The 25,349-nt window shown below is 33.0% G+C and overlaps 1 protein-coding gene across 1 annotated transcript in view; it reads right to left on the bottom strand.

The window, feature by feature from the left end:
- The window catches only part of LOC126781087 (laminin subunit alpha-1), a 173,644-nt gene that overhangs the window by 20,015 nt on the left and 128,280 nt on the right, over nucleotides 1–25,349 (bottom strand). Inside the window, 1 exon segment of the mRNA XM_050505909.1 lies at nucleotides 64–170. Coding sequence (XP_050361866.1) covers nucleotides 64–170 — 107 coding nt within the window.

Below are 25,349 nucleotides of genomic sequence, written 5' to 3'. Positions count from 1 at the left end.
TTGATAAAAATGTTCAATGTACAGATACACAGTTTCTACTGCTTCATATATAGATAAAGTTACCTCACAAGTGTCGCAGGCGCGGCCGGTCACGTGCGCGCGACACCGACACTGGCCCGTGCGGATGTCGCACACGTTGCTTTCCGCGCCCACAGACGAACAGTTGCATCCTAGAACAATATAAACGATACGTTGAACAACTCAGATAATTAACTTATATACGCCCACTTCTGGGCCAAGGCCTCTCTCCCTTTGAGGCCCACCAATAGTTGTTGGTGTATACACTTGTGGCAGCATTTTAGTGAAATTAGGCACATGCAGGTTTCGTCACGAAGTTTTCACGAACACAAGATGAAATATAGACACAAATTAAGTATATGAATTAAGTGGTGCTTGCCTGTGTTTGAACCTGCGATCATCGGTTTTGATTTACACGTCCTGGGCCTGGGCTCTCTATATATACAAACTCGATATACAAATGTATATACGATTACATTTTATGTAATGTCGAAACAGTGTTAATAATAATCGAAATATTCACTTAAAATATCAATCACTAGCCACTTTGCAATATCTAAGAATCCATCAATTTCAATTGAATTCAAATTCATACAATCTCGACCGTAATTTAAAGCTATCGCGTCGAGTCCAGCTCGCTCAGTACATTAACAACTAGATTAAATATTTGTAGGCGCTTGCTTCGGCTACTCAGGTCTAAACGGCGTCTAGATAACACTGATGCCTGTAAACTGGATGTTTCACGTCAACTCGAGATATTCGTGTCTGCATTCCATACCCTACACCGCGTGATTGTTTAAATTGCCCTCTGAATCAATATTAACGATTATTTTATGCATTCCATATTTCTATTAGATTTTTGTTTGAGTAATATTCATTTGCTCTTATTCTTATTAATATAATAAATTTTTTGGGTCATTTGTAACTTTGTGACGGTTTCACGTTGTTATTATTTAACAACGATTATGAAATTTTGCATATATCTTATCTGAGGTACAGAAAAGGACATGGTATCTGTCGCCAGAAAAATCCCTCTCCCTATTCACTTATAAATTATCAATTGGTATTAGAACGGCGACAAATGAGCTCGGGCCTTTTTCGTCAAGAGTGACCTATGCCCAGCCGTGGGGCACTTACGGGCTGTTACATTTTAAAACGGTTTATCATAAATATGCCTTTACATCGCTTGTATTGCTAAGAGCATAAAGTTTTCCAATTCAAAAGTCCATGAACTTGTAACATAATACGTTTATTTGTAAGGACAATGATACAGTCAGGTTTGACAAAACAATGGAAATGAAAATTGGGACGCTCGTCCGTTTATAGTTACATTTCGTAAGAGCAGACGTTTCTTGTTATATTTCATTGCAAACTAACAAACGAGTATTAACAATACAATTATATCTATTACAATTTCATCACTATTATTATTATGTAGAATATAAGTCGTAGTGGTACCACCACCCACTCATCGCTATCCTACCGCCAAATAGCAATGCTTAGTACTGTTGTGTTGCGGTTGGAAGGGTGAGTGACCCAGTGTCATAGGCACAAGGGATATAACATCTTAGCTCCCAACGTTTGTGGTGTACAATATAAAAAAAGTTAACGTTCTGTCTTTGATTTTGCTGGTAATGAAAAGTTGAATATTATTCAAATAAAAAAAGGAAAACATATTTAGACTTTAAAATAAACCTCAATTAAGAAACATTTCATTTTATATTCAATGCATATATCATTGGGAACTTTGCATATGCAATTGATGAATGAATGAAGAATATTGTGTGAATGAAAATATCATTTCATATATAATATCAGTACGGACGAACAGGCCACTTGGCATTTTGTTTCGCATATAATGATAAGCCTTGTGTAATTATATTAGCCATTCCTTAAATGAGCGTTTATACCTAATATAAAGCCAGATGCTTACTTAAGGCTGGCTTATTTTCAACAAATTAGTGTAAACGTAGAAACAAACTTTATTTTTCGTTCACACTATGCGTAAGCTTAGCGGGTGACTGACGAGAAATTCTTCTAAGTAACCAATCAGTGTGCGTGATGCGTAATAGCATATTATTAGAATGGGCAACCGTGAATACGCGTTATATCGTATTATCGGTTTGGTGTGAACGCTCGCTAAAGTATCAATGAGCTACCAATAATGATGACAGAATTGGCCAATCTCAATTGGGCGTCCAAATACAAATGCACTATCCGTTCTCACACTCTTAAAATATTATAGGACGGTAATCCGATGCGACACGTAAAATCGCATTAAAACACAGCAATGTCGATGTAAAACTTAAAACTATGACGTCAGACTCATAAGTCCAGATTTGTGTCAACATAATGTTCAACGTTGGTGACGCGAACCCAAAAAATTTTTTTCCACCAAAAATTGCTGAACGAGCCAAAAGTTGGTTCTGGCTAAAAAGCTTACAAAGTAAGGGAAAAAAAACCTTTTAAATACTATGTCCAGTAAATATACTTATACATATTATTAAGATTATATAAATTTTATAATATGTGTAGCTAATAAACGGGATGTCGGCAGTACATCGTAATTAACAGCCTGACATTTGATTTGACGCGTAATTGCTGGGCCGTGTAACCTGGATACCCTAAGGCCTTACAGAGGTCTCGGAGATAGCTCAATTCCCAGAACCTATGTATGCATAACATTTCCTACATTAAGTATTATTTCTAATTATTCATTCATTAATCATTGCATAATATATTGTTGATATTAACATAAATATTGAACCTAAAACACAGTTTTTGTAGACATAACAATATTTTGATTTTATCTTAAGTCCTTGAACAGCTTAGTCCAAATTTAGACCAAATTATTAAGAAAGAATGTATTTAAGGTATATGGCCAAGATAAGTTGCCTGTCCATCTCTTTCACACAAGCGTCTCTTATTGATGCTGATTAGCGTACTGATTTCAAATCAAATATCAATTTCTTTATTCAAAATTAAAGTATTACACTTACGAATTTATAGTAAAAAAAACTATTAACGAGTTCGAAAAAAAATATTATGGAGAATAAAATTTTTTTAGTAAACTACATAACTGTGATTTTTTATATAATTGTTTATAATTCTAATTTTAATCTTTGTGTCCCTTTCATTACTTTCATTTTTGTCCCCCCTATTTAATTTCTGTATGTTATTTGTATCAGATATTAGTGGAAACTTGATTGGTTTATATGTTATTTTATTGTTATTTATTGTTTCTGTGTAATTGTACTGTTTCTCAAAAAATTTATAAATAAATAATCTTTCAATAAAAGAAAGAAATAGTTAGAAGGCGAACGTTCATTGCTAAGGAGTTCTATCATCTATGAGCTCACTGTTGGGATGATAACCTTTTGCACAGAAATGTTTCTGTATATTTTTTTAAATGTAGCAACAGAGGCAGTTTGGACCTTCAAGTTAAACGCGAAAGAAGTCACAGGCTGAGCGAGTGACTAGTGTTATGTAAACAAAGTCGCTGTTATCAGTGCTTGTGATATATACTACTTGACATATAATGGAGCGTTGCTAGACAGCGTGTCGGCAGCCGACCTGATTACAAAGATGCATACATTACAATAGTACATTAAAAAGATTGAGATTTAAAACGAAATGACGAAATATTATAACACAGTCCATATGTCCAACGGAGTACGTCTGTCTGTCTGTCTGTCTGAATGCGATAAACTGAAAAACTACCGAATGGATGTTCATACAAATGTCAAAAGAACATGCTGACTCGGACCTTTACTGATAAGGTACCTCGGCTGACGTCGCTACAAACTTGTACGTGGACCTTTGGTCATAGAGTATATATTCTTATAACCTGGGTTCCTTCAAACGAAGCGTGAAGAGGCATCTTGCGGGCCGGCAAGGCGGGGGCGGCTAGTGCAGAACATTCTTCTGTACTGTACTGGCCGTCGTCGCGTTTTGACTATACTACCACTTACCATCATACCTACCCGCAAGATTTAAAAAAAATTCGCCGCACACACTACGGTATATAAATACATAATCCCCATCATTATTGTTATCGAGTAATAGCATCGTAATATAAATTTGACACGCGATGATAGACAATATCATAGAAAATGTCAGCGCCTAGAATAATTAGTCCCGTATTTCTATGAAGCGCGATTGATTGACAGATCGACCTAGTTACAAGACATACAATAATTAACGGAAAATACAGAACACTATTATTAAGATAGCTGTATTATTATGTTATATAATTATACACTTGTATTATTCTGTTTGATTGTAGATACGAGATCTTGAAATATATGCATAATTTGTGTTTTGATTTCGTGTTTGTTATTTGCTTTGTATTAATTATTATGAATACATTTCACTCAATTTAATCATGTTGTTAATGATTATATTGATTACTAATAATGTCATAAAATAGGAACTAAATAACTATACAATATAGATTTTAGTTTAGTTTAGTTAGATTTTTGGTATGTTTTAATTTTTTTAGTAGGGCCAGGACTGACCAATGGGCCACCTGTAAACAATTAAGTTTTGCCGTCAAGAAATTATAAGTAGTAACTAAGTTATTAAGTTGTGCCCAGTGTTGAACTTCCATACCTCGTACCTTACTCTCTCTTCTCTTTTCTACTCTCCGATCGTTTTAGGTTTCAGTTTCATTAAACTATCAAAGCCAACAATGTCAAAGATAAAATCATTTCTTTTCTTAGGTCAATATGGAAGCGTAACACTTGCTTATAGATCGTTATAATTTTACCATCGATTTGCAAATAACCTCCGACCTGAGAAGAACCGGCGATAGAAACTCAAAGCCATCATAAATATATTGCTTAACTTCTTATTTGAAAATTAATATTGTACCGTTCATTCATTCATTCATTCATTTTAAATGTATTAATTTAAATAATAAGCTAGTTCAGTACCGGTCATGGAACGCACCAACTGTTCTGCATTATCAATAACAGCATCAAATTATTTGTAGCAAATCTTAAATATCAACTAACTGTTAGACTTGAAGTCGCATAACATTTTATCATACATTCATATCTTATCTATTATATCATTATATCTTTTCAAAGCAAATCTAATATAAAGTTTTGGATATAGTATGGTCCCTTGAAGGGTTCGATTTGTTTGTAATACTACCTAAAACTAACTCAATTAAATATGTTAGATTATGCTTTATTAAAATGCGCTATCGTGATAGAAGTAACGAAATAGTCCAAATTTAATTCTACTTTAAGATTTAATTCAATAAATTTTATTACCTCTTAACGAAGTCGTTAAAGTTAGTTATTAAATATTATAATTATTATAAATGTCGTAAGTTGATTTAGTATCTTTATAAGCGTTTGTACGAAACAGCGGTAATTCAATAAAATTAACTTGTCACATTAAGTTGCAATAATTTATCGAGCAATAAACTTCTTAGAATATATGCAATTTCAAAATATACATATGTAGTATGTACATTGTACTAGTAAGCAGTGTGATAAGGATTCTTCACGTGGTTTAATAGTACCAACGCGTTATGAGGCTCAGCAAACCTTAAGGCAAACGCTAGGAGTTTATTTCACAATGGTGTTCAATGGGTGATGGTTTATGATTATGGTAATTGATCACCATTTCCTATAGATATGGTAATGTAAGAAACATTATTCATCTATTGCATCCCCAATATGACATCAACCTTTTGAACTAAGTTTTTTGTCTCCTGTGCCTGAAGTTACACTAGCTTACCAAACCGGTACACAACAATACTGAGTACAAGTGTTACTGTGTGACGTAAAATGTGGTGACCAGACTGGCTTCCACAAAATAAAAATAAAAACCAAGAGTGATAATTATAATTAATTACAATTTAAGATAATAAAATATAATTAATTATACAAGCAAAGCAATATTTAATTTAGGAATGCTATTAAATATATTATTAATTACTGTGCTATAAATAAACCTGCACATATTGCGTCATTACTCCGTAAACCCGTTGACCATAAAAGCTGTAACATTAAAATGTATGTTTACAGCGAATTAATTTACGAGCCATCAGCTAGGGCTTTAACATGTCGCCTGCGTAAATAGCTTCGAGTCTAAATATTCAAACTAGAGCACCGTGTTGATGATCTTTAGATGCTACGACTAATACACGACATCGGCTGCTGCTTCGAAATACATATTCGCTAATCTTATGTTTCTTTGGAAAATATTTACGAATCAATTAGATATTATGATACTCATATTAGCAATACAAACGCAAAGTAACTCTTGTAGGGTAATGATTCTATACGGTTTTAAAAAATGATCCCAGATAACAAAATTATGTTGCTAAATAAAAAAAAGTTAAGTAATTTCATACGCCTTTCCAAACCGGTGGTAGTTTGTACTTAGACTACAATAAGTAAGTGCTTTTATATTCGATAAATAAAATTTGAATTGATATGATGCCGTTTGATGTCCATATAGTTACGGCGTTGTTTTACCATTGATCCGGATCATGTAACGTACGCCTATTAACGTCAATCTTATTTCAACATTATGGTAAGTGTATGGTTTAAATAAGTTGGCTAAATGAATGAATGGCTGTGCTTAAAAAAACTTTCCAAATATTTGAAAGTGTCCTGATATTAATCAAATACAGATTGTCTTATTTTTAAAAAAATATCACATTTAGATAAATAATAATACAGTAACCGCCCGTTAATGTCCCACTGCTGGGCTAAGGCCTCCTATCCCTTTTGAGGAGAAGGTTTGGAGCTTATTCCATCACGCTGCTCCAATGCGGGTTGGTAGAATACACATGTGGCATAATTTCAATGAAATTATGCCACATGTAGGTTTCCTCACGATGTTTTTCTTCACCGTAAAGCACGAGATGAATTATAAACCCAAATTAAGCACATGAAAATACAGTGGTGCTTGCCCGGGTTTGAACCCACGATCATCGGTTAAGATTCACGCGTTCTAACCACTAGGCCATCTCGGCTTCAATAATAATCTGCAAACATATGTAATAATCGCAACACGTGTCACACTAAAAAATCGTTAGATATCCGCTGTCGTAAGATATCGCGTCGGTAATATTAAATGATATTTTAAAATTAATTTTCACAGAATTTGAATAAAAAGATACTTTGTGTCCAACAGTAATATTATTAGTTGACAACATAACGACTAAGAAAGGGTTAGGAAATCAACTTTCGCGCAAATAACCAGTCGTGTTATTTGCGGAGGTGATTTGAAAATCAGTGATTAAAACAGATGTACAACTCGTTTAATATAACTTACATAATTGCAGCCTTATTGTCAATACATGAATAATTGTTTATTTTGATAGTTGATACAATCGATTTAAAAGTTTATAATTTTTTAACTCTCAAACTAATGTGTGGCGTGTATCGTGATTTAATTTCCGAGTTAAAGTAACATCCTGTGAATATATATGCCTGCTGGGCTAAGGCCTGTTTTTTTTTTAGGAGAAGTTTTGGAACTTATTTCACCATACTGCTCTAATGCTTGTTGGTGACATATGTGGTATTTCAGTGAAATTAGACACATTCAGGTTTCTTCACGATGTTTTCCTTCACCGTCAAGCATAAAATCAATTATAAACACAAATTAAGCACATGGAAATTCAGTGGTGCTTCTCCACGCTTGAACCCACGATCATTGGTTAAGATTCACGCGTTCTAACCACTAGGCCATCTCGGCTTAATTTCCGGGTTAGATTTAAAAATTGTTGCGGGTCTGTCTTTCTGCAGTTGACAGTTTCACTCACGTGCCTCGGAGAGCAAGTAAATCCAGTGGTGCTCTAATCTCTCTTCAGTCGTGTTGGATTGCGCACCCGATTGGAAAATGAGAGTGAATGAATAAGGTGTTTCTGATTTTAGAAACACTTTCGTACTATCTATATTATTGCTACGCTTTTGGCTCCATGAGATTGGCTGGTGCTTTCGGCGCGTTTACAGTTTCCTAGTTTTAGTTAATTATTATAATAAACATCTCACAATCGTTTACACAAGCAATGTTTGTTTGTCGAAACCGATATAGGGTATTCATGTGTTTTGGTAAAAGATCGTAACTGGTACGAGTTAATGTAATTATCATTACAATATGAACTTCATGAAACTAAAATGGGAACTGCCTTGAAAAGTTAAGTTTTTGCCGAAATATCGTTTGTAAAGAATGTCTATATACAAAGAAATATGACAATAACGCTTAGACCTTCACTATTATATAAAAAATAATGTCTAATAGAAAAAGTAGCAATATTATTCTATAAAATATTCACATGACTGTGGTGCATTTGTATAAATATGAGTGTTTCTTTTGTATGTGTGAGTGTGTTAATTTGTGCATATAAGTATTTGTATATAACATGCGTGACACATGCATATTTCCTCGCGATGTTTTCATTAACCCCTAAGCCCGGTCTTAAACCAGCGATTTTCGATAAAAATTTATGTAATATGTAAAATATGTATAAATTTATATAAAATATTATCGGTTTTATCTCGGGTCTTTAATTTTGACTTATTTACTTATAACAATGTATCTTAAACATATTTGACGAGCCGGTTGGCGTGGTTGGTAGATACTTGCCTTTCACGCCGAAGGTTGTGGGTTCGATTCCCATCCAGGACAGATATTCGTGTGCATGAACATATCTGTTTGTCCTGAGTCTGGGTGTAATTATCTATATAAGTATGTATTTACAAAAGAAAAAGTAGTAAATGTAGTATATGAGTTGTCTGATTTCCACAGCACAAACTTTGTACAAGCTTAACTTGGGATCTGATGGCCGTGTGTGAAAAATGTCCCAGCATATTATTATTATTATATACGGCCTTATTTATAAACGTATTCTTCTTTCGATCGTTCGAAATAATGATAGAAAGAGCGAAATCAATAACAAAACGACGGGTCATGTTGCAATTATATATTTTTTCATATTAAAATAATGTTACCTACGTGCGGTTGATTTTTATGTAAAATGTTGGCATTACGATTAATTACTCACAATCGTGAGAGTTAACTGAGAACATTCTTGACACCATTCTATCGCGTTTATTGTATGCTTATAAAAAATATTTTTTTTGACGTTAAAGATTTAATGTTTACAAATTAAATTGATTAAACTTAGTTTAGTTTATATTTAAATTATATTTTTAGTTATATCAATAATTTTTCATGTAGCCTAAATGGGATACTTGATTCGATTTTATTGAGTTTCTTGTTGGTTTTTCTATGTACATATATCACGACACTCCGAACCGGTGAGAGCTTTATTTTTTCTATAGTGTTTGTTTTAAAGACTAATTGAATAATTTATATATATTTTCATTTTTACATCTATAATTAAATTGAAATTATCTTGTAAATGTCCCACTGCTGGGCTAAGGCGCCCTCGCCGATTGAGGAGAAGGCTGGGAGCTTATTCCACAACACTGGTCCAAACAACGATACACATGCATTGCGTGCAGGTTCCACGTAACGCACGATAATACTTACGTTACGGTGTTTTCGTTCACCGCAGAGTTCGAGATGAATTGTAAACACAAATTGAGCTCAAATTACGTTGGTAGCAGTCAGATGGTTGAAAAAAAAATTACTTAAAATATATTCATTTAAAACTACAAATTACAGTTAAAACTTAATATTTTATTATGACTAACTTCTTGATCGAAGTTGTATCTAATAATGAATATGATATTAACCGATTAATAATGCATCCTCTGCTGATGAAACATTTCAGAATCTCCGTCCTAAATTTATGTATTAAACAAATAATATAAAAATGCACCCTAAGCTATATACCTATACTAGCTTCACGTAACTCACATGAAAACACTCTATGCTTGCTAGGGCTTGAACCCACAATTTCGGTTAAAATTCATGAATTTTATAATGCGGATCTGCATTTTTAAAACGAGGTATAGCTTGAGGAACACCTATATCAAAATTTCTATTTTATTTCAGAGTATTTTTCAATGTTACTCATTAAAAAAATATTCTGTTCGTTCTTTTTGCTGGGACATCCAATGGGCCACGTTGACAAACAATTGAACCCTAACAAAAATAAGCAATTTATTATTGCATATTTATTAAATTGATAATAAAAACTACACAACGCAAAATACAAAACAAACGTGAAGTTTCGATCAAGAATTATCAATACATTATTATTTTAAGTTACTTTACAGTTAAAATACTTCCATTACTTGATAAAAGATTTGATCGGTTATTCGTATAATTGAATTCGTTATTTTGAGAGCGAAAACCAATTTTATCTCATTCGAGTTGTTTCCACGAGCAATAAAACGAACGTAAACTTTGGACCATTTTATAGACACCTTTCAAATATTTCCGTTATGCGTTTAAAGTTTAAGCCGCGGATATTTTACGTAATAACAAATTTATCTGAGGAATTTATCAAATATTTACATTGGGTGCCGTTGCGAGGTTGTTAATGTCGAAGCCACCCAATTCTATTTAAATAACCGAGAGTAATTTACGTACTGAATAAACATTTAACTACCGCATACGACTACTCTGTCGCGTGTTAAATTGCCATAGTTAATAGTGAGGGTTTAATTATTACTAATGGCTTCTTGATGCAATTTCGGCCGCGGTGCCAAATTTTGACGGAAAATAGTTAACAGCGTAGGAAGTTTATATGGGACAAGTGTGTACGCAATATATAATAAAATAACGTAATCTGCACTCTTATACTCCATGGTATAACTCCGATAAGGAACAGAATGAAACACAGGACCAATGTCTTTAAGGGCTTTCTAAACTCCACTTCCTGACAGTTGGCTCACATGGCTTGGAAAGCTCGTAGCGCTATTGGGGCTGTTATTGAAATTTGATATTTCCTTGACATAAAAAAAACAGTTGTAACTGCCTCGTTTTGGAGTTCGCACACGGGACCTCGGGATCTACAGCCTTAAAGTCTAGTAAAAAACCCAACGAGACACTAAATATCTAATTATAACTTATGTAACAAATGAGTCGTATACTTGTCGGCTTTGTGTATTCGTAATAGCTACTGTTTTGTATTTAAGTGTTGCCGTGCGGAATAATTTGTGTTTGTAAGGCAATTGTTTATTAAACGTATGCTGATGAGCGCATTGAGTGCTGCACTTGCTGGAGCACGTTGCGTCAATGAAGGCGATGAATCGTTGAATATTGTGGAGTATATATATGCAGACAAAGGTTTGTGTGTTTATTCCTGTAGTTAAACTAAGAAAAACTTAATTTTTCAAGTTGAATCTGTTGATATACTTCTGACTAGTTTTACTCGCGGTTTCGGCCGTGTGTTAGCTACCCCAGGTTTTAGGTATATAACTACGTCCTTCCTTGAGGTTCATGCTTACTTCATACAAAATTATATGAAAATCGGTCAAGTGATTAGCCATGAAAACGTAAAGGTAGACAGACAGACATACAGACTTACTTTCACATTTATCATATTAGTATAGTTGTCTGGAAACTGGACGTTCCAGTTTCCAGACAACTATATCGACAGGTATAGTACTTTCTTATTTACTAAAATGTCAAGCTATCCCTATAAATAGGTTAAGCAAAACCAGAAAATTGAATAATAATGATTGATATCAACGATTACGGCTTACTTATGTTTTAGTTATATAAGTAGATAAAATATTACTTAACGAAATAATACAATGTCGTTAAACTTAAAACGCTATAGTACACCATATATTTTACCATAGAAGTCCATAAAAAGGTCCACAAAATTTACCGTCCACTGCAACACCGCCTAAAACTTTCCCACCATATTTCATTTACCATGCAAATTCTATATCAAGATTCATTAGGGTGCGCAGGCGCAACGGCTGCGCAGGCGCACTTCATACGACGTGTTAATTGAACCAGTTCTAAATCCGCTCACGCTGACCCCGGGGTCGGCACGTACTAGCGAAAAGCTTTGTAGGACTTGTAATATTTTGTCTTAAAGAGAATTTAAGCCAATTACGAAGTGCACACGAGTTGTCGCCCTACTTTCAATTGCGTTTATTTATAAAGGGGTCGTATGTAAATAAAATCTTACACACATATCAAACTGTTACGAAATATTGTGAATATATTTATATTTCAATAATAAATTCACGTTACAAATGCACGTTATTTAAAATAAAATGTTTATCAAAAATAATTTTACTTATTTAACAAGAACTGAGAATGTGACAGCTTCTTGGGGCAACGTTCTTTTTTATTATGGTTAGATTGGTTTTTTTTTTGGAGAATTTTGTTATATTTATATATTGAAAATTCAAATGGAATATTAATGAAAAATACAATTGAGAATTTTCCGTTATAGTAATAATTCTTCGGCGTGAAATAAGCTCCGAGTTTCCACTGCAGTTAGCTTTCTTTGGTCAGCAGTGGGACATAACGAGGATCTTATTAATGTACTATTTAATTTTTAACTGAACATAAGATAATTTTACAATTGAAGTTCCAAAAAGTTTTGTCGTAAACGTCACAGTACTACAAAAATCTGGTTTGGTTGCTACAATTACTATTAGGAAACTCGACTTAGGGTTCTATTTCCTTGTTTATGTTTGGTGGAGGTAAATCTTAAACGTGCAAAGCTGTGCCAAAGCACAGCTCAGTAATTATCGTCTGGCGTCAGTTGCTTGTACACGCAGCGTGATATTATGCTAATATTGATCATGAGACAGACCTTTAAAGGTTTGTGCAATACAAAAACATGGCGTCGGCATGTGTCAAAATGATTTGAATATTAATATTCATAAAGAACTTCTATTATTTGTTTTGTTTGAATCTTTGTTTTGTTTAGAAATTACTAGTAAAGAAAGATAATATTGACATAATGTTGTTTAATGTGTAATAAACTGAACGCGTAAATCTTAACCGATAATCGTGGGTTCAAACCCGGGCAAGCACCACTGAATTTTTATGTGTTTAATTTATCTCGTGCTTGACGGTGAAGGAAAACATCGTTAGGAAATCTGCATGTGTCTAATTTCATTGAAATTATGCCACATGTGTATTCTACCAACTCGCATTGGAGCAGCGTGGTGGAATATAACAGCCGAATAAAACAGGTAATTTTCATGAATTTTATACGGATAAAGATATCTTCTATATAAAAGAATAACTGAATGACTGACTGATATATCAAAAAAGCCCCAACTAAGCTGGCTAGCTGGCACCATGAATTTGCATTTTGGGTTCCTTTCACATAGTAGGTTCGTACTATGGAAGGATTTTTGAAAATGGAAGCCCATAAATGATGACAATCTTTCAGTTTTGAAGAGAGAGCTGTAAAATTAGTATTTAGGAATAATGACCTCGCGTCATAATTCTCTGAATTATGCCAAGCTAAGCCGCGGGTAAAGCACTAGCCTCGACATAACCTATAGATCAAGAGGACCTGGTACGGTTTCTAAGTTACAAAAATCACAGTCGTAGCCTGAAATGAAGAAGAAGGTAATGTTAACACTTTAAAACGTTATTTCTAAGCCTGAACCCCATCCGTCGTCAGATTGCCGTGCCGTACGAGGATTATCAGAATTGAGGAATAGAGAGCGCACCTGTGCTTGTTAAGCACTTCAATACCTATTGTGCAGTTGGCATTTCTCCGTTGGGAATAACCGCCTGACCTATTTCTTACAGCGTCAATGTCTATTGGCGGTGGTGACCACTTCCCCAGTGACCTATTTGCGCGACCGCAAACCCGACATATTTTATAAAAATGAAAAATAAAAGTGGTTTTTTAGAAAAATAAATAAATAATTTAAGTGAAATAAACCAGTGATATTGTAAAGCTTCTCTTATATTTTTTCTCCAGATTTAATAAATTAGTTTTATTAGAAACTAGCGATGCTTAAAATTATCTGATGACATGGGTAACGTCCTTGCAAAAATTTATTATATCAAAGTACTAAGAATCGCAATCGATACTTAGCGGTCTCCGGAGGTCGTTCCTGCATCAGTTGAGATTAGAAGCGACAGACAGAGGCGCTAAGTGGCCGGGCCGCTTCGTTCCGTGCTAACCATACTTATGAATGAGACTGAACTATTATGTCTACAGTTATTGTGAACAGTTAATATGACGTTTGTTTCCTTTGTTTTAACAAAACATATGTTACAGAACTATTTTCTATTTGATCTTGAGGTCATGGGTTCAGAACCATTTCAAAAATGTTAGTAGGATAAAATTGTTTACACTTTCATAATTCGGAAAGTTGTTCCTTCGCCTGGACTATTTCTGGTCATATGGGATTTGTCTTTATGTACTTTTATTTGCACACACATTTTATGCACTTACAATATGACCAGAACTAGTAACTGCCGCCGAAACCAAATACCTTCTAAAGGACATCACCTCCTTTGAAAAAAAAGCACAACATAGGTAATAAAGTTATATTGGCCATAACAGTAGTAATGACATTAAAATACTAATTTAGTGCATATTCAACGAAAAAAAAAACTAGACCAAAAATATCTTTTTTTAAATATCAAAATGTCATCGAAAGCAATATAATTTATTACGACATAAGACAGCTGATAATGGCTATATTAAGAGTATGCTAAATTGGTAATAAAGTGAGAGCCGATTAGATTATTATCAGAGTTTAATAAAAGGCACATGGGCCGAGATACGGTTAAATGAGATATTTATTAAGATATAGAGAAATGAAATATCCTTGACAATTTGCATCTAAATTGGATATAATCGCTTATGTATCAGCTTTCTCCAATACTGTGATGGTTTATTCGAAAAAATATTTTTATGATAATACGAGAAACCATGAATCCACCAAAATATAATATAATATAAATATGAAAATACCTTTTTAAAGGGTTGCGCAATTGTGAAAGCGCCGATAAGTATAAGAAAATAAAGAATCCCTTATTCACCCTAATTCCACACTCATGTGGTTGGAATTTTGTCTTTAAATAAATATGAAAACGCTCTAAAATTATGATCATAAGAAAATAATAAAGAAAACCTGTTTGCACTTAATGAGCTTATTGAGTAACAAACACAGAAAATAATTAAACTTAAAATATAGTTGACTCGTATTATTATTTCAAACAATAGCACAAAACTATTAAAATTTAAATAATTAACAAGAATTTTATAACTAAATTTATAAAATAAAAAAAATAACACTACAATAATTTACGTCTAGCTATATTTCTCACTTAATAGTTAATACAAAACGGCAATAAGATATAAATAGCTATCATTATTTATATATGCATTCCGTACGTTTAATATTTATGAATAAATTGTAGGAAGTGGCGAAACAGATATTCAAGCGATAATCGCGAATCATTGAGTCAGCGTTCAGAACCATATAACTGATGGAGAATAAACACTCGAGACGGTATCTCGTATCTCGTGATTGTTGTTTACTTATCCTTTAGATAACTATTTGTTCTTTGATCGATTGTATGGCTTTACGGGACTCAGTGAACTTTGACTTTAAATATAATAATTTATATTAATATTTTTTATAAGTAATAATTAGATTAAAATTGTGCTTTAAACTATAGATATATAGATCTTTAGTGCACTGGATTACATAAATAATAACGGAAAATAGAAAATATAATTGCATCTAAGGGCCTTACCACTAATATCGACCTCTTACAGAAAACCTCGGGTGATAAGCCTTAGTTTGAAAATGCTACAACAAATATATATATATAGGAGATTTCTTTAACCCAACAACAGCGTTGTTAAATTAATTATTGGCGCGACTTAAGATTTGTGATGTGGTCAATTGTGTTGTTTGAATTTTTAAAAGCAATTGAGTAATTTACATGACATATATGATTTGGTATTCTATTGATATAAAGACAAATTTGACATTCTTATTGTTACTGGACACAGGCCATCACTGCGTGTTGATGACCATTAAATTAAATGTATATGTCGCCATCGAATTGTACAGACACACAGACACACAAACTGTCAAGTTTATACGCTTTTATAGGTGTTGTACGCTATTAGAAAAGGTTAGTGTATATATGTGTGGTGTGTTAACTATAAATTCAAATCAAAGTGGCCCGTAGGTTATATGTATATATATATAATATGTATACTTTATACGTTAAAAAAAGCATAACCTATATAGTAAATATATGTTTTAATTATCGATAAAATCCTTTAGTTTATAATAAATGTATTGCGAAGTTTGCAAAAATATAATTCTAATACAAACACAATTTATCGCTGTGAGTATTGAATTTCTGTTTGTGGGATATGAATCCATTGTTAGTTCAATACGGGGAGAAGGCGCGCACCTTCTCAATGGAATTCATCAGTATTTATAAATTGAATCCTGTTTAAAATATTACCAGTTACTTCGCGTGGTTACATACGCGTTACATATGAATGATTCCACCCTTGTGGGTTGGAATGTGATGTTATATTATTTATAGCCTTTCTAAATAGATTGGTAGATTTTTATTTTTTAGAGAATAGATAGTCTAATGGTTAAGTGGCCACTGTGATCACCACCGCCCATAGACATTGGTGCTGTAAGAAATATTACCCATTCGTTATAACGCCTATGCACCACCAACCTTGTGAAGATGTTAAGTCCCTTGTGTCTGTATTAACACTGGCTCACTAACCATTTCATTCAGAACACTAAGTATTGCTATTTGGTGGTAAAATAGGTGGTGAGTGGATGGTACCTACCCAGTCGGACTTGCATAAATCTACCATCCTTTTAGCTTTACATAATAATATAGATATAGATGACGTTTTTTTAAGGATAAATAGCAATTCAAATAATAAAAGGATTCAGGTTTGATACTCAGCGATACTTCCCCGGATTTGAGTTTTGTGTAAAATATCTAGAATTAAAGAATAAGACAAAAATAATAATTGTGTTACAATGAATTGTACTTGAGAATCTTTATATAGCTTTAACCTTAAACATAGAGTTCGTTTATTTAGGTTCTAGAATAAGTCATAAACGTTAAAAAATATTACAAATTTTCAAATCGGCACTAAAATTTGATTTAAAGTCAATCCGCTACTCCGAGCAAGGCATAGATATTTTATAATTACGAATAGATTCTGCGGCATCGACAACTTTATTGTATAATTTACATATAACCATTAACCGGGCAGAGTCTATGCTTTCGCAGAACGTAATGCGAGCTAGGTTTATAGGTGAGCCTAGGTAACAGGGAAGTCGTGACTGGAGGGCGGAAACACTTGCCTAAGTGACAGAACACGCTTAACGTTTGTATAAGGATTTGAAAATAAAGATTTACTCCTTTGTCTGACTCTGAGTATTGTTATATAAATTTAAAAAAAACATGTCGCCATTTTTACACTTATAATAATTTATGAAAAAAAACATTGTAAGGTTTACGTTAATATTAACGACTTCTTATCTATCATATAATCTTTGGAGATTATTATATAACAACTATATTTAATGTTGTGTATGTAATATTAATGTTTTTAAGATTAAATACTGTTTCCCTAACTAATAAATAAATTACAGTTACACGGTTACATAGTTACACAATGCTTTGTCTTGTTCTTTCGAATGTCAAATTAATGATAATAGAAAGAGAGAAAATTATTTACCCACTATGCAGCGTTTGGTTATGAGGCTGTCATTGGTGATTGATATGTAAAAAATATCTAAAGAATATCAGTAAAGATTGATTGGCCGATATCAATAAAGGATTTTAGAATATCCTCCGCTATAAATGACTTGTTGATTTCTTTAAATAAAACATAGTACTTGTACAATCTTTGAGAACGACGTTATATAGATTTTTGTACAGATAAAATCTATGAAACAAAGAACTAATACTGTGTCTTCATCTTTCGTATGTCAAATCAATAATGACTGCAAGAGTTATATTTTTTTTTGAACTGATTTATTGTCATTAAAATTTTAATGAATAAATAAATATATGCTTGTGTAAATAATAGTGAGGATGGTAAAATTAAATATTGTTTTGTAATTCTCGTAATATATATTCCTACATCAATTTAGATGTTATCATTTTAAAGACATAAATAAAGTATTACTGTAACGGAATCTTCATGTCAGACGTGTCTCGACATTATCAGAATATTTCATCGAGGTGTTAAATGTCGTTAGGCATCGAGACACGAGTATGTCAATAAAAAAGCAGAAGGGCTCGTGCGGCGATCTGATCCACGTTCTTGCGCCCGCGCAGCCTCGTGTCTCAATAAACAGCTGCGCTACAGACTGAATAAAGTACTAAGATATTATCGATATCTTTACCTATACTAATATTATAAAGAGAACATATTTGTTTATTGTTTATTTGTAATGGATGAACTCAAAATCTATTTAAACCATTTTAAAAATTCTTTCACCTATTTTATGCTACATTATTAGCAAGTAAAATAATCAACATTTTATTTTCAAGAAACTTAAAGATCCCTACAAAAAGTGCAATAATGTAACCCAAGGTATCATATTTTTTCTATAAAATTCATTATTGGCGTAAAAAAGATAATTGTTAAACTCGGATGAAGTCGCAACGAGCCGCTAATGTGCTACAATTGTGTTTCGCTTCTAACCATGAAATTTTTCTATTTAAAAGTTCCTTATTAATTTATTACTTAAAGAGATAAGAATAAAATATTTTGAGAACAAATCTATATTTTATCTTTCCCTCCCACTAAACGTTAAGCTTGTTTTAGGATTGGAGGCAAGTGGATTGAATCGTTTTTCCTGCTAAGGAGGTTTTATAGCTCGTTGTTACACTCCCGTACCTCAAAGACATTGTAAATTACGTCTGTGTCTGATGTTCTAACTTTTCGAAGCACGTGAGTTAATAGAGAATGCACAATTGCTTGCTATAATATAACGAAAACTGTGACTCGATAATTCGGTCAAATCGACAATTTTTTTCTTTACCGCAACGCTAACGAAATCTAAGACCCAAGTCGATACGATATGTACTTTTTGCTATGTATTGTGGTACCGAAGAAAGTATTTACCTTTACTAGTATATTAATGACGAGTCAAACATCAAATCTATGTATTTACATAACACTCATTCATCACTTATTCTTCTGGCAAACTGCAATGTTCGTTGTTATTCATATAAGTCAGTATAAGACACTTATGACCCATAGTTGGCAGAGAAATGACAATGTAAGCTATACCGATTGTCACTTACGAAGTCAATGGTCATGTGAACACTTACCGTCCAATATCCTCGTCCATCGTTCTGTCATTAAATAATAATAAATTAATGATTTACTGGATTTAAGGTGCTTAAATTGAAAACAAAATAGCAAAGATCATTTTTGGTTTATATAAATTAATATAAGTTCGCAAATTGTTAGGTAGTTTCTAACTAAATTATGTATAAACATTAGTTACTGTTGTCGTCCGTATATATAGGTGTTATATCTTTATTCATTAAAAAATTGAATAAAATAATAGTCGTTGTCGAGTTAAAATGCCCCCGTGTTTAAACTACTATAATCTTAACTGAAGTTTCCAGGTTCAAATCAATTTAAGTTAATTTTAAATTAACGCTGATTACGACGAAACTTTATGTGTATCCACTAACCCGCATTGGAGCGTGTTGGAATCAGCTCCAAACCTTCTTTTCAAGAGGACATGCCATGGGCCAGCCGTGGAACAATTACAGGCTTTCACTCTTACAGTCACCGTTGGCACTTACGCGAATGTTTCTGCCTTCAGCGTAATAGTTAATAAATGGCATGCGAATTGTATCAGATATTATTTGGATTATTAGACGTATGATGACAAGTTAAGTAACAAATGAAAATATTGGAATGCGTATGTTATACACAGATAATTTCTCGATAATAATTACATGACGTTTCTTTGAAAAAAATTAAATTAGGATCATGAAAAAAATTAATTTCCATGTTAAAATGAAAATAAGTAAGGTAATAAATTATATTTCATAATATTTATAGCGTGCTTTTAAATAGTCTCCAAGAATTGTAAAACCACAATCTACATTTCAAAAGACCAACCGAACAGAGGTGGTACAGGCCATAAATATTCAAGCTTGCAGGACACAGCGGACCGTAAGTTATAACATATTAATATATCGTATTTTAGCCAGCGTATGAATCGTTAGACATACGACAAAGAAGCGAAATAAGTAACATAACTCGCCTGTCGATAGTATCTTAGGCGCCTTCTCTGCGGACATTGTTACCCTTATTATAAAATTATGCGCAGGCTTTTATAATAGCTAGGGCTGTCACGTAATTTGTATAGCAACGATTGTGACTTGCATGGTACTAACGCTTGGCTCTACCAAGATTTGCACGAACAACTTTACAGATCAAGATGATACTCCTACTGAAAGAGAAATATTCAGTTTTGGATATTTCGGTCTATCAATTGTTGGTATGCACCAAATTAAAACGTTTTGCATAATCTAAAATATTGAACAAAATAATTTTTTAAGCAGTTAATTTAATTGAACAATTAAGTATCATTTACGTGCAAGATTGTGTGCACAATATTTTGCACAACATTTTAGGTTTTATTAAACTTGAAATGTTCGAAGTTGTCAATGAATGAATCGATTTAGTTTGACTTATATCCTAATAACGAAAAACCTACAGTGCTATTCTGTCAGAAGTCACTTCATTACTCACCCGTGAAATATTGACAACCGACTTACGGTTTTGCTACGGATATACTATTTTGATGGCTTTATTTTTTTTAAATGTTATAATTGCCAAGGTTAATTGTATATCACTTTCATGTTTTCTGCAGTAAGTTTCGAATTTGTTCGTAAAGAAAAGCCTTATTAAATTTTTAACACGCGTATCTACGATGTAAATAAAATATTAGTTTTTTATCTGAATCTATCACTTTTAGAGGAAAGAAAAGTGTAAAATATGTACTTGTATGATTCTGGACGAAACTTATCTCCATCCTAGCAATTATTATAACTACATTTAGAAAACAGAGTTTTTTTTTTAATTTTACTTTTTATCAAAGTCCTTAATATTAAATTGTTATATAAATATATAAATGTGTTTTTGAAAAAAAACCTCGACAGTAGTATCTGCGAAGAAAATGCTACATTCAATAAGCATGTTGTGCTTCAATTGGCAACCAGGAGTTTTATGAATGAACAATTCCAGTCCTATCTCCGTAAAACAACAGAATAACAGTATTCGAAGATAATCGTAGAAACCAGCGCGAGCGCTATCTGATACCTCAATACCGACCGAGTTCGCCATCGCCATAGAATGTTAAAGCGGCATTCAACAAACCGTATAAAATTATCGTTCCGAAACCCCATGCATTATTTATGGAGTTTTTCAATCGGCCTTGTTTTCATTAATAGAAATTATATTTCTATTGCATTTTCATTGCCGACAATTTATTTCTTGTCACGATTGACAGGAAATGATGATACGCGGCCATATCGAAGAGTTACGATAGCATTTCTTTACCGCTTCAGAAACGGTACAAGCACTCATAAGTTTCTTTTATATCTGCAAATAAATAATTTATGTGTTTTATATATTGAATGTTGGTCATATCCTGTATTGATCCTCTGAAGTAGCTCCAGCTATTGGATCGGAGATAAGACGTGGGTGGAAACCTGTTTCGGATTACCTCTTCATAAATATGCCTATCATAACACAATGACTGAGAGACTAGCTCTCGTAAAACTGGTATAAACTGGGCAATGCCGAGGGCGATAATCTTGTTATTAATAGAAGCATGAATGATGTTAGAAAGCACTTAGGAACAGTGAGTTAGTTCCAGCGTAGATGGCGGTCCAGTCTGCCATTGAGGAACGCGTGGGCGCACGCCTACAGGTCTAGCCTAGCAGCCAGTCAGGTTCTGGGACTTACGATGATAAGGTGAACGAAATTCATACTGAGTCATATCTTGATATTAGTAAATATTTACAGTGTTTGTTCACCTCTTGAATCAATCTGGGGATTACATGTCCCTTATCACTAGATACTGCGTTTTATCTTAAAGTTATTTTATTTCATGTACTAGAATTTTATTTAAATCAAATTTATTCTGCCTTAACATGCTTAAATTATTGATTTAAAAGTTAATTATCATAAGTATAATAAACGTTTTATTTATTTTTTATCTCAATAAAAACTAGCCTATATGCTGATAACTGTCTGCTGACCTTTGAAGAGTGCTAAGATTTAGCAGGAAATCTGTGTCGGTCATTGGCCACCTACGCGCATGCGCAGATCTAGGTCAGGTTATCCGCCAATGACTTCCCCTGCGTAGACTTACAAAATAGTCATAACACATATTTATAAAATAATTATGAATTATTTTTTGGCTTTGTACTGTTGAATGTTGACATATCTAATAAAGACCCCTTAGCCTCAATAGTGGACCATTTACAACTGTATTGTAGACTACTCTCTTGTATGAGTAAACTAAAAATTAGCTTTAAAGCTTTAAAAGAATTACACATCAGGGTACCACTTAAGCTTTCATCGTTATTATTCAATTAATTTATAAATATGTTTTTAAAAATATATTCCGTTATAAATAAATGAAAATGTTGGTAACGCTAATTGAAACATAGTAATGAATTCCGTGGGCTTGGCAACGACTTCATACAGTTATGTAAAACATGTATATAGCCTTGTAATAAAAAACGTATTGAGTTTTTTGTCGCTTTTACGTACATTTTATGTTATATGCAATATCGACGTATGTAGATTTCAATATTTATATTAATAAATGAAAAAACTTTTTTTTTTGGAACGCCTCAAAGGGAAAATGTACTTAACCAAAGTATATAAAACTTAATCCACAAGACAAAGCGCGTTTCGGAGAAAATTTTAATACATATTATTATTATTTAAATAGCTTTGCTTCGCAGACTCACCAGCTTTAAATTATAGATGTGTTATCAACGTTCCGTATTATTTATTGAATTTCTATTTTAAAATTCCATTTATATAAATATTTGTATATTTTATACATTAGCAACTAAGTTTTTTCGTGCACAAACGACACTTGATAAAAAATGCGCCATTAATCAATCTATTTTAGCGAACGATTTGATACTCGACACGTGTCGTAAATTTCTTTAGCAGTTAACATTGCAAAGACTATTCCTAAATCACAAATTCATTCCATAAATTTAAAATAAACACCATACATATAATATTTAACGGGTAAAATGTTAAATACATTCTAAATTGTAAAAGCTATTTAACGTTCTAAGCTTACAACCTGGTTTAAAATGTTCAAACAAGACAATTAAATTTGAAATTCAACACCAGCTTGAACTAAATAGCAGAAAGCTTTCGTAATACAGCCTTATCGTAGATAGCATCGAGAGACACGGAACGTGGCGAGAATTTTGACACAGCATATGACGGAAAGACAGAGCAACTCCCGCACTCCACTATTGTCCGTGATTACGATCGGCCTATCATAGTATCAAGCCACAATCGCTTGTTGATTTATCAAACTGTTCTATGTGTAGACTTAAAACGTTGCGTTATAAGAAAATACTTTTACGTTTAATAGTTTTAATAGATTAATATAATTCGTTCAATCAATAAATCAAAAGCTATTCAAGCTATATATGGTTTAGAAACAGACTTTCAATTGAATCAACAAAATTAGATTCAATAATGTTATAACAATTTTTTATTTTAAGTTTATTTAATTTATTATTGAGCAAGAAATTATATAAAACAAATTTTCATCAAGCAACTAGTGTTAGTTACCTTGCTAGTGTTGTGCATTTATTTGTAATTGGGGCATGTATCAGATAAATGTTACTTAATTGTTTTAAATTCACAAGTGCCTTTTCAAATAAATAAAAAAAAAATTTTTTTTTTTATAGAATAGGAAGGTGGATGAGCATATGGGAAATCTGATGGTAAGTGGTCACCAACGCGCATAGATATTGGCATCGCCTACATCACTAATGCGCCATCAACTTTGGGAACTAAGATGTTATGTCCATTGTGCCTGTAATTACACTGGCTCACTCATTCTTCAAACCGGAACACAACAATACCAAGTACTGCTGTTTTGCGGTAGAATATCTGATGAGTGGGTGGTACCTACCCAGACGAGCTTGCATAAATCTCTAATGTTGATAAAGTCAAATCGAATAGTGTGATGTGTAAGTAATAAAGCTCTTACGAATAAAAACAATGTCGTAATCCTCTCGTCATCATTTCTTAATAGCTGTAAATCGCTATAACCGTTTATTACAACCATCTAAATGATATGTAATATATTTTAAGTTATTCGCATTATAAATATTATATTTTCTTTGATTGCGTCTTTGGTCTAGTGGCTAGATATAAGGCCACAGATCCCAAGGTCCAGGGTTCAAGTCCCAGGTCGGGCTGATAAATAGTTATTGGTTATTTCTTTCAAAGATACTCAGTGGCAGCCCGGATACTGGAATTTTGAAGTGTGCTTTTTTTTAAATGATAAATATAATATGCTTTTTTTTAAATGATAAATATAATAGCCTAGCGCTTGACTGTTATCACACGTGATGGAAAGTGAAGATACAGTCCAAGGTGGAGCGCGCTTGCCTAGAAGATGCCTATTCACTTTTGACTTAAAGGTACCCATATTTTAGGTGTAAACTCCCGTGCCTCGGAAAGCACGTAAATCTATAGTCCTGCGCATGAACTGTTTTCAGTGTTGGATTTGTCCTCTCATTAGTAGGATTATTACAGTGAGAGAATAGAGAGTGAATTTGTGTTTGTGCACACACATGTACACTATAATATGTCCTGCGTCGTTAGCTAATCTCTCTTGAGATTCGTCACCGTGGCCGAAATCGATCAACAAGACAACATAATCAATTTATTATCGATAAATCTTAGTGACATTATGGCCCTTACGTAAGTGGCAGAAAACCGCTAAGCGACATCTTAGCTGCTTCCACAACTGCGCTCGCAATGCCATCGTTAGTAACCGCAGACTCGATCCTTTCTTGTTTTGTTCCAGGAAATCGAACTAACTGTTCACCTATTTTCGTTAAACATTTAACCGGCTAGAATAAAAAAAGGAATTCTGAATTCCACTTTTCTTTTATTGAATAGTATAAATGGGGCCACCATTAGGAAAAACAAACGGAGAATTCCTCACATTTTTCCTTTAAACAGCGCTCTTCCACTTGATCGGTATAGAATGCCTATCAATATTCAAAATAGGAATTATATAAGCTATTTACTAAAAATAAAAAAAAATATTTATCTAAAAAGAAACAATAAGTAATTAAAAACAGCTTTAATCATTTGCCTCCATGTACACTAAAAACGTATT

Source organism: Nymphalis io, chromosome 3 (assembly GCF_905147045.1).
Source record: "Nymphalis io chromosome 3, ilAglIoxx1.1, whole genome shotgun sequence".
In the NCBI taxonomy this organism is placed as follows: Eukaryota; Metazoa; Arthropoda; class Insecta; order Lepidoptera; family Nymphalidae; genus Nymphalis; species Nymphalis io.
Note: the sequence above shows the minus strand (reverse complement) of the source record. Positions and strands in the feature narration are given on the sequence as shown.